General features: G+C 33.7%; 6 protein-coding genes, 1 non-coding gene, 1 pseudogene and 1 further gene across 7 annotated transcripts, besides 2 other annotated features; 7 read left to right on the top strand and 2 right to left on the bottom strand.

The window, feature by feature from the left end:
• Window positions 1-558: 558 nt before the first annotated feature.
• On the top strand, window positions 559-3,363 carry SEC21 (coatomer subunit gamma; the record flags this gene model as incomplete). Its single annotated transcript, XM_001644277.1, has 1 exon — window positions 559-3,363. One exon carries the CDS (start codon window positions 559-561, stop codon window positions 3,361-3,363), a length of 2,805 nt encoding a protein of 934 aa, XP_001644327.1.
• A 403-nt stretch (window positions 3,364-3,766) lies between these two features.
• Window positions 3,767-4,669, top strand: CUS2 (U2 snRNP complex subunit CUS2; the record flags this gene model as incomplete). The annotated part of the gene is made up of 1 exon (XM_001644276.1): window positions 3,767-4,669. The coding sequence occupies one exon, from the start codon at window positions 3,767-3,769 to the stop codon at window positions 4,667-4,669; it is 903 nt and encodes a 300-aa protein (XP_001644326.1).
• Window positions 4,670-4,853: 184 nt separating this feature from the next.
• Kpol_1066trna3 lies at window positions 4,854-4,925 on the bottom strand. Its single transcript has one exon. It is a non-coding gene; the product is annotated as a tRNA-Gly (tRNA).
• A 652-nt stretch (window positions 4,926-5,577) lies between these two features.
• Window positions 5,578-5,940, top strand: Kpol_1066p34 (Tkp1 protein; the record flags this gene model as incomplete). The annotated part of the gene is made up of 1 exon (XM_001644275.1): window positions 5,578-5,940. A coding segment is annotated over one exon (363 nt), but the record flags the coding sequence as incomplete, so codon positions are not given.
• Window positions 5,941-6,027: 87 nt separating this feature from the next.
• On the top strand, window positions 6,028-7,275 carry Kpol_1066p33 (Tkp1 protein; the record flags this gene model as incomplete). Its single annotated transcript, XM_001644274.1, has 1 exon — window positions 6,028-7,275. One exon carries the CDS (start codon window positions 6,028-6,030, stop codon window positions 7,273-7,275), a length of 1,248 nt encoding a protein of 415 aa, XP_001644324.1.
• A 474-nt stretch (window positions 7,276-7,749) lies between these two features.
• Window positions 7,750-8,361, top strand: Kpol_1066p32 (gag protein; the record flags this gene model as incomplete). The annotated part of the gene is made up of 1 exon (XM_001644273.1): window positions 7,750-8,361. One exon carries the CDS (start codon window positions 7,750-7,752, stop codon window positions 8,359-8,361), a length of 612 nt encoding a protein of 203 aa, XP_001644323.1.
• A 192-nt stretch (window positions 8,362-8,553) lies between these two features.
• Window positions 8,554-8,796: a sequence feature (similar to Tkp1 protein; correction of possible frameshift sequencing error).
• On the top strand, window positions 8,554-8,880 carry Kpol_1066p31 (the record flags this gene model as incomplete).
• Window positions 8,800-8,880: a sequence feature (similar to Tkp1 protein; correction of possible frameshift sequencing error).
• A 9-nt stretch (window positions 8,881-8,889) lies between these two features.
• Kpol_1066p30 (integrase catalytic domain-containing protein) lies at window positions 8,890-9,678 on the top strand (the record flags this gene model as incomplete). Its single annotated transcript, XM_001644272.1, has 1 exon — window positions 8,890-9,678. One exon carries the CDS (start codon window positions 8,890-8,892, stop codon window positions 9,676-9,678), a length of 789 nt encoding a protein of 262 aa, XP_001644322.1.
• A 2,818-nt stretch (window positions 9,679-12,496) lies between these two features.
• Window positions 12,497-13,910, bottom strand: Kpol_1066p29pseudo (annotated as a pseudogene).
• Window positions 13,911-14,221: the final 311 nt, after the last annotated feature.

Genomic DNA, 14,221 nt, shown 5'->3' with positions numbered 1-14,221 from the left:
TCCCACTTTTTAAAACTACCACGTAACTTGACAACATTTTTGGTTTTAGGAGGTAGGTGAAAATTGTAAAGAGTTTAAGTCGAATCGAATTAAAATAAAATAAACTATATCAATCATTGATGTTTGTCTTATATTAAGTTGAACAAAGGTTTTGATATAGGATATATATTCATTGGCTCAAAAGTCTGCAATTGTAAGGTATTAGGTCTTTATTGTGTAGGAACTCGTTAAAGGTACCTTTATCTGTTTGTTTTTGCTTTGCTATATCAGTTTGGTGTGCTGCTGCTGTTACAAAAGGTTCGGAAAGAAAGTGAAAAGCTACTTATACTGTGATAGATTTATTCTGTTTGGAAGTGGCATTGAGTAATTGAATTATTGTGTTATTCAATTAAATATACTCATATTCTGTTTTGCTCCTCCATTCTTTGTTGTGTGTACTCTGGGTTTTTTTTTATTAAGTTAGAGTTCCCTTTTTCAGATCTTAAAAGAGTTAAGGTTTTGATTAATTAATTAATTGATTGAACAACAACAACAACAACTTTAGTAGTAGTATTAATAATGTCTACTCATACTTACAAAAAATTTGAAAATTCTGATTCAGGCGATTTGCCTGATAAGATGACAATCTATCAAGATTGTATGAACGAATTTAATGAATCTCCTGTTAATTCAAAAAGATGTCGTTTGTTAATTTCTCGTTTGTTAAGACTAATGGCACAAGGTGAAACTTTCCCAGAAAGCGAAGCTACTGCCTTATTCTTTTCTGTTTCAAAATTATTCCAACATCAGAATGATTCTTTGAGACAAGCCGTGTATTTAGCTATTAAAGAATTGAGTGGTATCTCTGAAGATGTCTTGATGGCTACCTCTTCCATTATGAAAGACGTTCAAAATGGTTCTGATTTAATCAAGCCAAACGCTATTAGATCTTTGACCGTCGTCTTGGATGAATCAACTGCTTTCTCAGCTGAAAGATTATTGAAAAGTGCAGTCGTCAGCAAAAATCCAACTATTTCTTCCGCTTCATTGACTGCTTCATATCATCTATTGCCAATTTCTGAAACTACTATTAAGAGATTCACCAATGAAGCTCAAGAAGCAGTAGTAGACTTGAAACCATTCCCACAAAATGATGTCACTGGTGATTATTATCCAAATTCAACTTTTATTACACAATACCATGCTTTGGGTTTGTTGTATCAGTTAAAGAAGAACGACAAAATGTCATTAATGAAATTAGTCAGACAATTCGCTGAAACTAATAACTTGAAAAATCAACTGGCTAAAGTTCAATTGGTTAAATTGGTTAATGACATTGTTCAAAGAGACCCTCAATTATTCACTCAATTCCAACAATTATTATACAACTGGTTGTCAAACAAATTCGAATCAGTTCAATTGGAAACAAGTAAATTGATCACCTCTTTTGCAACTACCAATCCTCGTTTGGTTTCTCCAGAATTATTCGCCGCTGCTATTCAAACTTTACAAGGTTTGTTGACCGTCCCAAGAGTTACAACTAAATTTGCAGCTTTAAGAATTTTAAACAGAATCTCTATGGTTTCTCCAGAAAAAATAGTCATCTGTAACCCAGAATTAGAATCTTTGATAAACGACTCAAATAGAAATGTTTCCACATATGCTATTACTATCCTATTGAAAACTGGTACCGCTAAGAACATTTCTTCATTGATTTCTACTATCACCAAGTTCATTCACGAAGTATCTGATGATTTCAAAATTATTATCATTGATGCAGTTAGAACTTTATCATTAAACTTCCCTCAAGAGTGGAAATCCATTTTGAACTTCTTAATTGATGTATTGAAGAATGGTGAAGGTGGTTTCAAATTTAAAAATAGTATTGTCGAAGCTTTAATAGATATTGTTTCGTTTGTCCCACAATCTAAAGAATTAGCTTTAGAAAACTTATGTGATTTCATTGAAGATTGTGAGTTTAACGAAATCTTGGTCAGAATTTTACATTTGTTAGGTAAAGAAGGTCCATACACTTCTAACCCTTCTTTGTACGTTAGACATATCTACAACAGAGTTGTATTGGAAAATTCTATTATTAGATCTGCAGCTGTAGTTTCTCTATCCAAATTTGCCTTAGCAAAGAACGACCCAACTTTAAAAGATTCGATTGTCAGTCTATTGAAAAGAATTGCTAACGACAAGGATGATGAAGTTAGAGATAGAGCTTCTATTGCTTTACAATTTATTGAATCTTCTGAATCTACAGGTGATTCTGCAAAGGATTTGATTCAAGCCAAATATTCTTACGACTATCAATCTTTGGAATCAAAATTGGTCTCATATATGTCCGATTCAGATGCTTTTAAAGCTCCATTTGAAGGCAGTACAGTTCGTAGAATTACTGATGATGAAGCCAAGGCTATGGACTTGAAGAGAAAGCAGGAACAATTACAAAGCGGTTCCCTTGAATCTGGTGCTGGTTCTTCAGGCTCTTTGGAATCTGGTAGCACTCCAGATGAAAGAGCTGATAAGGCAACCTACAAGGGCCCAAGTGTTGATCAACATAAGGAAGATTTATTGGCAACCAAATACGCAGACGAATTGTTATCAATTGAGCAATTTAAAGAATTTGGAACTTTGGTTAACAGCTCCAATTCTGTTGCTTTAACTGAACCAGAAGCTGAATTTGTTGTCCGTGGTGTTAAACACTTATTCAAAGAGCATGTAGTATTTCAATTCAGTATTACTAACACTTTAACTGATGTTATTTTGGATAATGTTTCTGTTGCTTGCACACCAGAAGATCCGGAAAATTCCCAATTAGAAGAATTATTTACTATTCCAATTGATAGACTTGCGCCATCAACTGAAGCTGCTTCATACATCGCCTTCAGAAAATCCGAAGATATTGTAATGGAAGGTTTCTTGTGTAACTTGACATTCACAACTAAAGAATTGAACCCAGATACTAACGAACCATTTGATGGTGACGAAGGTTTCCAAGACGAATATGAAATTGATTCTATCTTCTTAAACGCTGGTGATTACATCAAGAGCTCCTTCATAGGTGATTTTACCACCACATTTGATGAATTACCAAATGAAGAAGTTGCAGTATATAATATCCATGAAAACATATCATTACAAGAAGTTATTGATAAATTGGTCACCAATACAAGTTGTCTACCATTAGAAAATACTCAGTTTGCACCAAATGATTCAAATAGTCATGTTTTGAAATTATTTGGTAAGAGTGCTTTAACAGGTGTTAAGATTGCATTAACCGTCAGAATGATTAAGAGTTCTAAAGGTATCGCATTAAAGGCACAAGGTAAATCAGAAGATGCTACCTTATGTGCTGATTTGGTAAATGGGTTGATGTAAGTCGTGTGAAAAAATTGAAAATATATGTATAATCCCAAAATTATCGTTTTAGTGAACAGTAAGTCGGAACATTTAGCTTTCGAATGTACATTAATATGAAATGAACTTGGTTTATATAAACTTGATATAATTTAAATAACTGGAACAAGTGATAATCAAATTTCAAAATAGAAAGAATATTTAATCCTAAATAGAATCAGATTTTAATTTTTAATTAACGTACCTTAAATTTTAGATCAAGAAATTTCTATATAATTTAATTTTTAAAATTTTAGTGAAATCGAATAAATAAGTAATTAAGGTACAAGTTTAATTATGAAAGGCAGATATGTTTTAGAATAAATGATGTCAGCAGTGTAGAGATCGCATTTTATAAATTGATGACAATAGTATATATTACATAATGGATAAAGAAGAATTGGAATTGAAAGAGGAATTAAAGAGGCTTAAACAAGAAGAGTTAGAAAAGAGAAAAAGAATTCTATCAATTACAAATGAAAAGCATAATAAAGATAATATCACATCTGTCTTTTTATCTAACTTACCGAATATTGATAATTTAAAGCAGGAATTAACTATTAATGCATCGAAATTTGGTACAATAAGGAAGGATAAGGATGGTAATACGCTGTGTAAAATTTATTATGATAAGGCTGGAAATTTTGAAGGTAATGCCTTAATAGTTTATTCTAGAGCTGAAAGTATACCACTGGCAATTGAAATGATGGATGATAGTATGTTTCATGGAAATCAAATTAAAGTTGAATTGGCATCTTTTGAAAATAAAAAGAGGAATTATGAAAATATGAACAAAGATAAGTCGGAAGAACATGATGTAAAGCCATTGAAGAAATTACAAGATGTTCATAATAAATCTGAACAGATATTAGAAGTAAATGAACAAACAAGTGATACAGATGACGATTGGGTTTCTGAGAAGTTAGTAATTGAAAACAGGAAAAAAACTGCCGTACTTTCGAATATTGTTGACATTTATGGAGAACAAAACGATGAGGAATTAGATGAGATTACAGATGATATAATCGAAGGTTGTCAACAAATGGGCACAATTGAAGATTTTAAGTTATTGAAGGAGCTTGGGAAGGCAGAGATAAGGTTTTCCAAAAAAGAAGAAGCTCATCATTGCATATCCAAGATGAATAATCGATTCTTTGACGGAAGAAAAATAGTTGCATACATGCTTGATGATGATCAATTGATTGATAACGATAATGAGATGCATGAAACATTGAAAGAAGGAGAACAAGAATTAGCTAACTCGCTTCAAGATGATTTGATTGAGTAAACCAGACAGAAATATATAAGACTTCTTGGATTTATAATTAATGGAAAGAATGATAAAAAGAAAATTAAATAGATCTCAGTTTAATAATATAATTTGGGTAATGACATCATTGTCGACTATGTGCTGTTTAACTTTGTTATTCTTTCAGCCGTTCTCAAATAATAGAACTTAAAAGAAAAAAATATGAGCGGTACGAGAATCGAACCCGTGTCCCCACCTTGGAAGGGTGGGATGATAACCACTACACTAACCGCCCGGAACTGTTTTTGTTTGTTCTCTTTCAGATTCTAACGGATACAGAATTAGAGAGGATAAAATTGTATTGATTTACGAATAATTCTATACGAAATATTGGGGTATAACATATTTCTTTATTTACAGATGACACCCCAATTAGTATATAAAGCGACACTGTCGCATTGCCATAACTATTTGCTACCAAAACAAAAGAATCATCATCATCATATCATCATATCATTATTTAATATAAACAACTAAGTATTATTATATAAACTTAATAATAAGATTAATATAGATAATAGTTATATAGTTACAATACGTCGTTGGTCTATTGAACATTATTTCTAATACATATATTCCGGACAAAACAATACAAAAATTACAAGGCAAATTTTTTTTCTAAGTTATTTTGTGCGAACTTTGATTGCCGATGAAATATGTGTCATGGCATCATGTTGTTTGATAATATCAACATGGTTATTTGAAGACGTTATGGTATAATATTGTATATCATTTAGTATGCTAACTTGTACACAAAATAATCAATCAATAATATAATTAATTAATAGTATATTTACTGTATGATACAGATCTCTAAATTAAGATTCTCCTGAATAAACGCAAAACCGCCTTTATTTTAACGTATACAAAAATAACTATACGACTAAATAATAATTGAAACTTGCCAAACTGGACAATTAATACACAAACTGTTCATTGTCCAATTAGATATATCATCCCCTTATCTTTATGCTAATCTGAAAGAAGAACTTTACATTAGGACACCTCCTCATTTAGGACATAAGAATAAAGTTTTCAAAGTACAGAAATCTCTATATGGTTTGAAACAGAGTAGTGGTAACTGGTATGAAAACATCAAAAAATTCAGAACTGAGACATGTGGTATGTCTAGTTGTTGTAACCTAAAATGTATGGTTTACATTAATAGGTTTCAAGGTTATTCATATCACGTGATAAATGATAATTATTGCGCTAATAACATTAATCCAATTATTATAGTCATAAGCTAAGAGATAAAGGTTACATACCTATAAGAGTCTAGAACAATATCATGATCCGATAAATTCTATGTATTGATCGAATCATATTAAAGAACAATGATCTACTCAGATAATCCACTATCATTTTATTATTCAGATTTCAATAAACCTATCTCTTCTAGTACGTTTGATGAAGAACTGCCTCCTGACGTAATCCCAATATCAGATGACAGTTCAACACCTTCTGTTATTGAAGATGACGTGCCTCCAGAGATTCCTTCTTTATCCAGTTCTACTCCTGCTTTACCAGATGAATTGATTAATTCTTCCCCTGAGAACTCCCATTCGGGTGGTATCATAGATGATACTACTATATCTTCAGATACTTCACCTGCCATATCCCCTTCACTTGAGAATTCCCCTTCTGGTGGTACCATAGCTGATCTCAATACATCATCGGCCAATCCAGTATCTCCCTCTCTTTTAGCTCAGAATTCCAATTCGGGTGGTATAACTCAACCATCTGTTTCCACCGATTTGGGTGGTATAGGTAAGGAACAAGACAGTTCCAAGAAACGAATTAGAGAAATCAATGAAAACAACGACATGAAAAAACAACCATACTGGAGAAAGAACGATCTTTCAAGTATAAACTTCCCACCACGTCAGAAAAGAAGAATTCACCTTATTAACTCTGTTAAACATGCCATAAACAATCCTCCATCAGTTGGGAATAATTCACTATCTTATAGAGAAGCAATTACTTTAAATCAGAATCCAATAGATAAAGACTCATACAAAAAAGCATATATGAAGGAAGTTAATCAGTTGATGAAACACGAAACATGGGACAACCATAATCTATATGACATCCAAGAAGTCAATCCAAAGACAGTTATCAATTCAATGTTTATATTTATAACAAAAAGAGACGGTACACATAAATGCAGATTTGTTGCTCAAGGTGACCAACAAAAACCTGGTACTTACTATGATAGTCTAGCCGCTAACACAATACACCATGAAGCTCTAATGACATGTATGGCTATTGCACTAGACAACGATATGTTCATTGTTCAACTAGATATATCATCCGCTTATCTTTATGCTGATCTGAAAGAAGAACTTTACATTAGGACACCTCCTCACTTGGGACATAAGAACAAAGTTTTCAAACTACAGAAATCACTCTATGGTTTAAAACAGAGTGGTGCTAACTGGTATGAAAACATCAAAAATTATATAACTGAAACATGTGGTATGTCTAGTATAAGAGGGTGGTCATGTGCCTTTAAGAAAGATGATTTAATGGTATGCTTATTTGTTGATAATATAATTATGTTTGGTAAGGACCATAATGAATGAATGAAATTGGTACAACTATTGAAAGACCCATACGATAATAAGATTCCCTTTGAGAGTAACAAAGCGGACGATTCGTTAGACACTTCACTACACAACAATAATTCAGATGATACCTCTACGAAGCTTCCATAAGATAAATATTTGAACAATTCTTTTAAAGGAATCAACAGTTCTCCTGTATACGGTTCGAGCAATACTCCTTATTATTCGTCATATGCGTTGATTTCCCACCCATACCCAAATGGTTGGTCTCCATATGGTAACCATTTTACACCACCAATCTACCCTAATTACTTTGCCCCAAATAACGCAGGTATACATGCCGGATTGCAATTTCCTATCCCACCTTCGATTCCTAGTGACTATTACCATCACAATCCTCCAATTACTTCAACTCAAGCACCTCCAAGCACCTCTGCTACGGATTCAAACTCTCCAACCCAATATGCTCCAGTAATTTCAAAACCAAAGGACATGATTATGCTAACCAGAGCTACGTCGGCTCATAATTTTGACAGATGGATTACTGACTTTGTTAAATTCCTAAAGCAAAACAAGTTAGAAGACTTAGTCCCAGACAAATACGGATCTGCTAAACGTACCCCAAACAATGTTGATAAAGCCTTTATCTTAAACACAATTAATATGTATGTGCCAGAAAATTCGTATCCTGACTGGATGAAGAGCTCAATCTCTAAGAGAACCAACCTCCTTACTCTAATTCTGCATGCCGTTGGAGCTGTTGCAAATAATGACCCTGAAGAAGAATTACTCAACGAATTACATAACATTACATTCGATGGCTCTAATGCTGCCTTTATCTTCGCGGCCAAGATCCGTTCTCTTTTCGAGAATTGTAAAACTTCTAAAACTGACATTTCCGAATCACTAGTATGCAAGTTCATTATGAAAGGTTTGAGAGGAACATATCAGACGCTGAACGCTAGATATTCCCTGGACGGTATCAAAATTACGTTGGAATTACTTCTACGTGATATTCAGATCCAATACGACATAGAAAAAAACGGAATAAATCTTCTGATCCAAGGAACAAACCTACACCGAATACTGCGGTCAAACCTGTAGCTACTAATGTGAAAAACAATTCAATTGCTAAAGTGACTAATGCTAAGTCAGCATCCAAGAAGTCCACTAAGCAAACTTCACATAAAGCTAACAACATCACACCAGGTCTAGTAGAGCTGGATGCAGATGACAACACCCTTAGGCTCGCCTAATCAGGTCGATGACAATTTTGATCTCCCTGGTTACCTATGATTAGATTCTGGAGCTTCAACATCCATAATTCGACACTCATCCTTGCTTCATTTTCCACAACAACCTATCCATATAAGAGTGCAAGATGCGCAGGATAATTCAATACCTATATCTTCCACGGGAATTCTAAAATTCCATTTCGATAATGGTCCCCAAGTGAAGATATCGGCTGCTGCTTCTCCTAACATTTATTATGATCTTATTAGTCTCGATGAACTTGACAATGCTGGCATCTATGCTGACTGATCCACACGTTCGCTTCGTGACAAGAATAATAATGTCATAGCTACTATTGTTAAACATGGACCCTTTTATTGGCTCTCCACGAAGTAATTGATGTTACCTGCTCGCAGTAGGCATCATCAAATCAACAACATTCTACCTCGTTTTTCCTTTGAATTCATTCATCGACTATTTGGTCATGTTAATATCAAAATCATTAAGGATTCTATCCGTAAAGGACTTATCAAGAACATATCTTATGACAACATTGACTGGTCAGGTTTTGAAACTTTTCAATTTCCTGATTGTCTCAAAGGTAAAAGTACACAACACAAACACTATGTTGGATCATGTGTTAAATATCAACGTGAATACAACACATTCGAATTTCTCCACACTGATCTCTTTGCTCCAGTACCCAATATGCCAACATCTTCACCTACTTATTTCATCTCGTTTACCGATGAACGATCAAAGTTTAGATGGGATTTTCCATTACGTTCTAAAGATGCAGCCATCGTTACTACTGTTTTCCGTAACATTGTGGCTTTCATCAGCACACAGTTTGACACTAAAGTACTTGGATTCCAAATGGATCGCGGTTCAGAATTCTCAAATGCTGAAATACGTCATTTCTTCCGTGAAAATGGTATTCAATCATGCTATACCTCTGTTGGCGATTCTCGTGCTCATGGCGTTGCAGAAAGACTAAACCGACCTTTTCTAGATGATTGTCGCACTCTATTAGAAAGTAGTGGTCTCTCTTCTCACCTATGGTTCTATTCCGTTGAATTTGCTAACTTAATCCAAAATGCACTATTGAATACGAAATATAAAACCTCTGCTCGTGCTCGTGCTGGTCTTGCTGGCCTCGACGCAAGTACCATTCTTCCATTTGGATAAACCGTCATTACTCATGGTACCAATCCTATTAATAAGTTACACGTTCGTGGTGATCATGGATATGCTCTAACTCCTTCGAAGGAATCCCATGGTTATCTAATCTATACCCCTCGTCTTCATAAGGTACTCGATACTTCTAACTATGTGGTGATTAGGTCTGATACTCATATATATGCTGATCATGACTATGACTCTACTATGTTCGACCCATTATTACAGTCCATCACTCGTCCATAGGACAAATTCATAGAAGATAAATTTGCTCCTGCCCTTACTGATGATATAAACGATTCATATTCCGATGAATCAACCTCGGCACCGACTTCAGAACGTGACATCTCAGACAACCCATTTTTCGATAGCGACATCAATTCTTCCCTATCTTATAGCATACAAATACAAGGTTCATCATCTGGTACTGTTACAAATCCGGATTCTGTTGACAAATTATCCTTGACTTCTGATACACCTTCGAATAATTCACATATTGCGACCTCTGACATTACTACAGATACTGATTCAGATTCTAATGAAGACTCGGATAACCCTCTTTCCTTTTATCATTCAGGATTCAATCAACCAATATCTTCCGGTACATATGATGAAGACATATCTCCTGACATAATTCCAATAGCATATGATATTGTCAGATATTATAGAGCTTTTAAGCTTTGATATTAGTGGATATACGTTAAATAGGCACAGTGACCTATTACCCAGATCTGTGAGTAGTAACTCACACACACCCCTCCTGTTTCAAAATAGTCTATAAAACATAAATACTTTTATATATTGTAACTGAAAATTTATTCCTTTTATATACAGAAGAAATTACTTTGATACTCGACATCGCCATCGGCGATCGATCAAAGCAATTAACAGACCATTTCCCGACATTATCGGCATATTAGTAATCTTCGGTTGAATATTGTTAGGGTAACAAATAATGCATCACGTGACAACAATATTCTGTGAACCTATAGAAGTATTCTCTATAGTTAGGGTTATAACAGGAATTAATACATACACCTTGTATAAAATACAATCGATAGTGACCTAGGCTTTATCCTGGATACTCTAGGATAAGGTAACAACATATTGCCCTTTTATGCCATGACTATTCATTAAATTCGAACAAATACTCGAAAACACATGATAATATGCCTTTAATATAAAAAACTCACATGACCAATGTCAGCAATTACTTCAAAATAATCTTGTATAAAATCATCAACTTGACTAAATCTGATCTCAAATCAATACTATAGTTAATACAATAAATGCTAATAAATTTTTGATTTAACTTTCAGTTCCTCTTATGAATAAATCGTGACTGCTCCAGCTTCAAAATGTTGAAACCTAAAATGTATGGTTTACACTAATAGGTTTCAAGGTTATTCATATCACGTGACCAATGATATAATGTAAAGGTTATGGCAGTAAAGGTTATGACAGTAAAGGTTATTATAAATTTCAATTGATCGATCGCCAGTGTCATAGTCGACCTTCTAAGTAATTTCTAAATCGTATCATAAGAAGTGAAGTGCAAAGGCGTCATTATTTATTATGATAAATTAATAATATAAGATTATGAGATTGGATCTAAACATATAAAAAGGCATGACATTTTGGTACATCTAAAATATTGTTCATCTAAAATATCAATATATATTTATTTAGTTACATTTATAAGACACTACGGAGAAATAAATATAAATATTATATTAAAAACATCTTGTATCAATCACCAAAATGAATCAATCAGATATTACTTTTACATCTGAACACAAAAATAACTGGCAAGTAACATTTAATTATTAAACTTAGAACACTCTCATTTATATCAATTGTTTGGTTATATCTATAAAATTTTAAAGCGTATTTAAAAAGAAAATATTTACAGTAATGTGATATATAAATATTTCTCTATTAAAGTTTTTTTTTTTTGTTGTGGTTACTTCTGAGGCAAAAAACTTTTTAAATTAAAAATTAGTTCCTTAAAAAGAATTTTTATAAACCAATATTAATAGATTAAGATGAAATCAATTTAAATCAAGTTATAACTATAAATAAATATATATACTGGTTAAAAATCCTATCAAAAGCTTTGAATTCAATAATAATATAACTAGTGCAACAAATATAACCGAAACAGGTAAAAGTCAGAATATATAGAGCTTATAAGCATTGTAATTGGCAGATATACGTTAAATAGACACATTGTCCCATTACAGAGGATAGACGGGTTGTAACTCACTCTCCCTCTTGTAACAGAGTAGTGTATATAACATAAATAGTCTTATATATATTGTAACTGAAAATTAGTTCCTCTCAGATACAGAAGAAATAGAAACATACACATTGTACGAAAAACAAGTAATAGTGACAAAACATTTATCCTAGAGTATCTAGGTTAAGGTCACAAGTAAAGTCACAACGACCTCCAAGAATTTTACTAATTTTTTTTATAGTTGCAATTGTAAAAATTTAAATAGGAGCTAGAGCTCAAAAACATTATAGTATAAATGTACTTTCTAGTTATGATGAACAATAGTTCTTGATAAATGCAATACTGAAGATTATTATATTGTTAATAAGCTTAATTGTTCCTCTCTAATTGGAACTTTGAACTATTATACAGAAATCTACTATATGCTCTTTATGTAATACGAGACATCTCCTTGAGTCGGTTGTAACCAACTAACAAACTATTAGAGTGTCCTCACTAAATATTAAAATACCTTCACTCTCTTCCGCCTGAAGAGACATTCCGTCTATCTGTTGATATGTCGCTAGCACTAGCACGCCAAAATGCCCTCCTTTTCCGCATTCGAACAACGATCTTATCCCTATAATACAACACATTCTCTTCTAATCGAAACCTCGATCTGCTGGTCATCAAAAGTTTTAACTTCTTCTCAAATTTTTTGAGCACAGCCTAGTCTACTTTTGCTATCTTAGTATTATCATAAATACCCAGATGTGCAAGGGCATCTGAGCTTAGATGATCTTCCTGCCAGTCCCAATATCAGCTCTTCAGATCAACTTGCCCAACCTCCTCGATCATAGATATCGTTTTTACTAATGTCTGTGTGCTCTCTATAGGCTCACAAGCCATACGAGAGAGTGAATCAGCTACTACGTTCTGAGGTCCTGGTTAGTATTGTAGCTCGAGGTCAAAATCGACCAATACATCAGGCCATCTATGTATTCTGGGTTCAGATTCTGTATCTCTGTCCAGAGATAAAAAGGCTGATATGATCCGTCCTCAATATAAGATGATGTCCATTTAATTGGCACTTAAAATGATCTAGTGCTTCGGTTATTCCTAGTAATTCTAATTCGCCTGCACGACAATTCCTTTGAACTCCTTCAAGTGCCTGAGAATAATAACCCACTGCTCCAATTTCCTTATTCTTCTCATCAATCTCTTCCAAAACTGCTCTTACACCGTTATTCGATGCATCTGTTGTCAACCGATACCTGTTTTCCTCTTTGAAAGCGACGAGTACTGGTTTCGATGTCACTGATCGTTTCAACTCCTGGAACGCTTCCTCCTGCTCCTGCTCCCATGGGGAAGTCTTTGTTATAATCTCTTGCATATGCTTAGCTATACTCGAACAATCCTTAATGAATCTCCGATAATGATTGATCATTCCTAAGAATCTTTGAGCCTCCTTGACATTTGTAAGTGTCGGAAATTTATTGATCAACTCGCATTTTCCTTGTAATGACCTAATCTAATTTTCACTTATGTAATATACAATATATTCAACTTCTTAAGCGGCAAAATGACATTTCTTCTTCTTCGAAATTAGTCCTTCCTCATTTAACCTTTTTAATACCCTATCCAAATGATTCCAATGTTCTGTTAAAGTTGTAGAATGGATCAGGATATCTTCTAGGTAATCGTTCACCTAACTCAGATCTCTAAACAAGTCAGCCATATAACTTGAGAATGTGCTAGGTGCGTTAACGAATCCAAATTGCATAACCTTGTATTCGTATTTCCCACTTGGAGTTACGAAAGCTGTTTTATACTGATCCTTTTGTTTTATTGGTATTTGATGATACCCACTATGAAGGTATAAAGTTGTGAAAACCTTTGAGTTGCCAATCTTTGCTAAATATTGCTCGATCCTCGGGAATGGAAAATGATCCTTAACGGTAACCTTATCCAACTTCCTGTAATCCACATATAATCGATGAGTACCGTCCTTTTTCTTAACCATAAGGATATGTAAACTAAATGGAGATTTCTAAAGTTCAATAAACTCCTTCTGTATCAAATCATCGATAATTGCATTTACTTCTCGTTCCATTTTTGGAGTTATTCTGTACGGTTGCGAGTGTGGCATTCTCTGTCCAGGACTCAACTCGATTTCATGTTCACACCTGTTTCTTGCCATTCCGACGTGATAATGTTTCTGAAACGGTATCGTTATACTTCATACTTAACCACTCTGGTACATCTTCAAAACTATTTCCCCCATTCGTTGGTGCCATTGTCCAAATAACATAAATCTCCTCGTCTTCGTCAATA

Source organism: Vanderwaltozyma polyspora, genomic scaffold (genome assembly GCF_000150035.1).
Source record: "Vanderwaltozyma polyspora DSM 70294 KpolScaffold1066 genomic scaffold, whole genome shotgun sequence".
Taxonomy (NCBI): Eukaryota; Fungi; Ascomycota; class Saccharomycetes; order Saccharomycetales; family Saccharomycetaceae; genus Vanderwaltozyma; species Vanderwaltozyma polyspora.
This window is presented reverse-complemented; position numbering and strand designations above follow the sequence as displayed.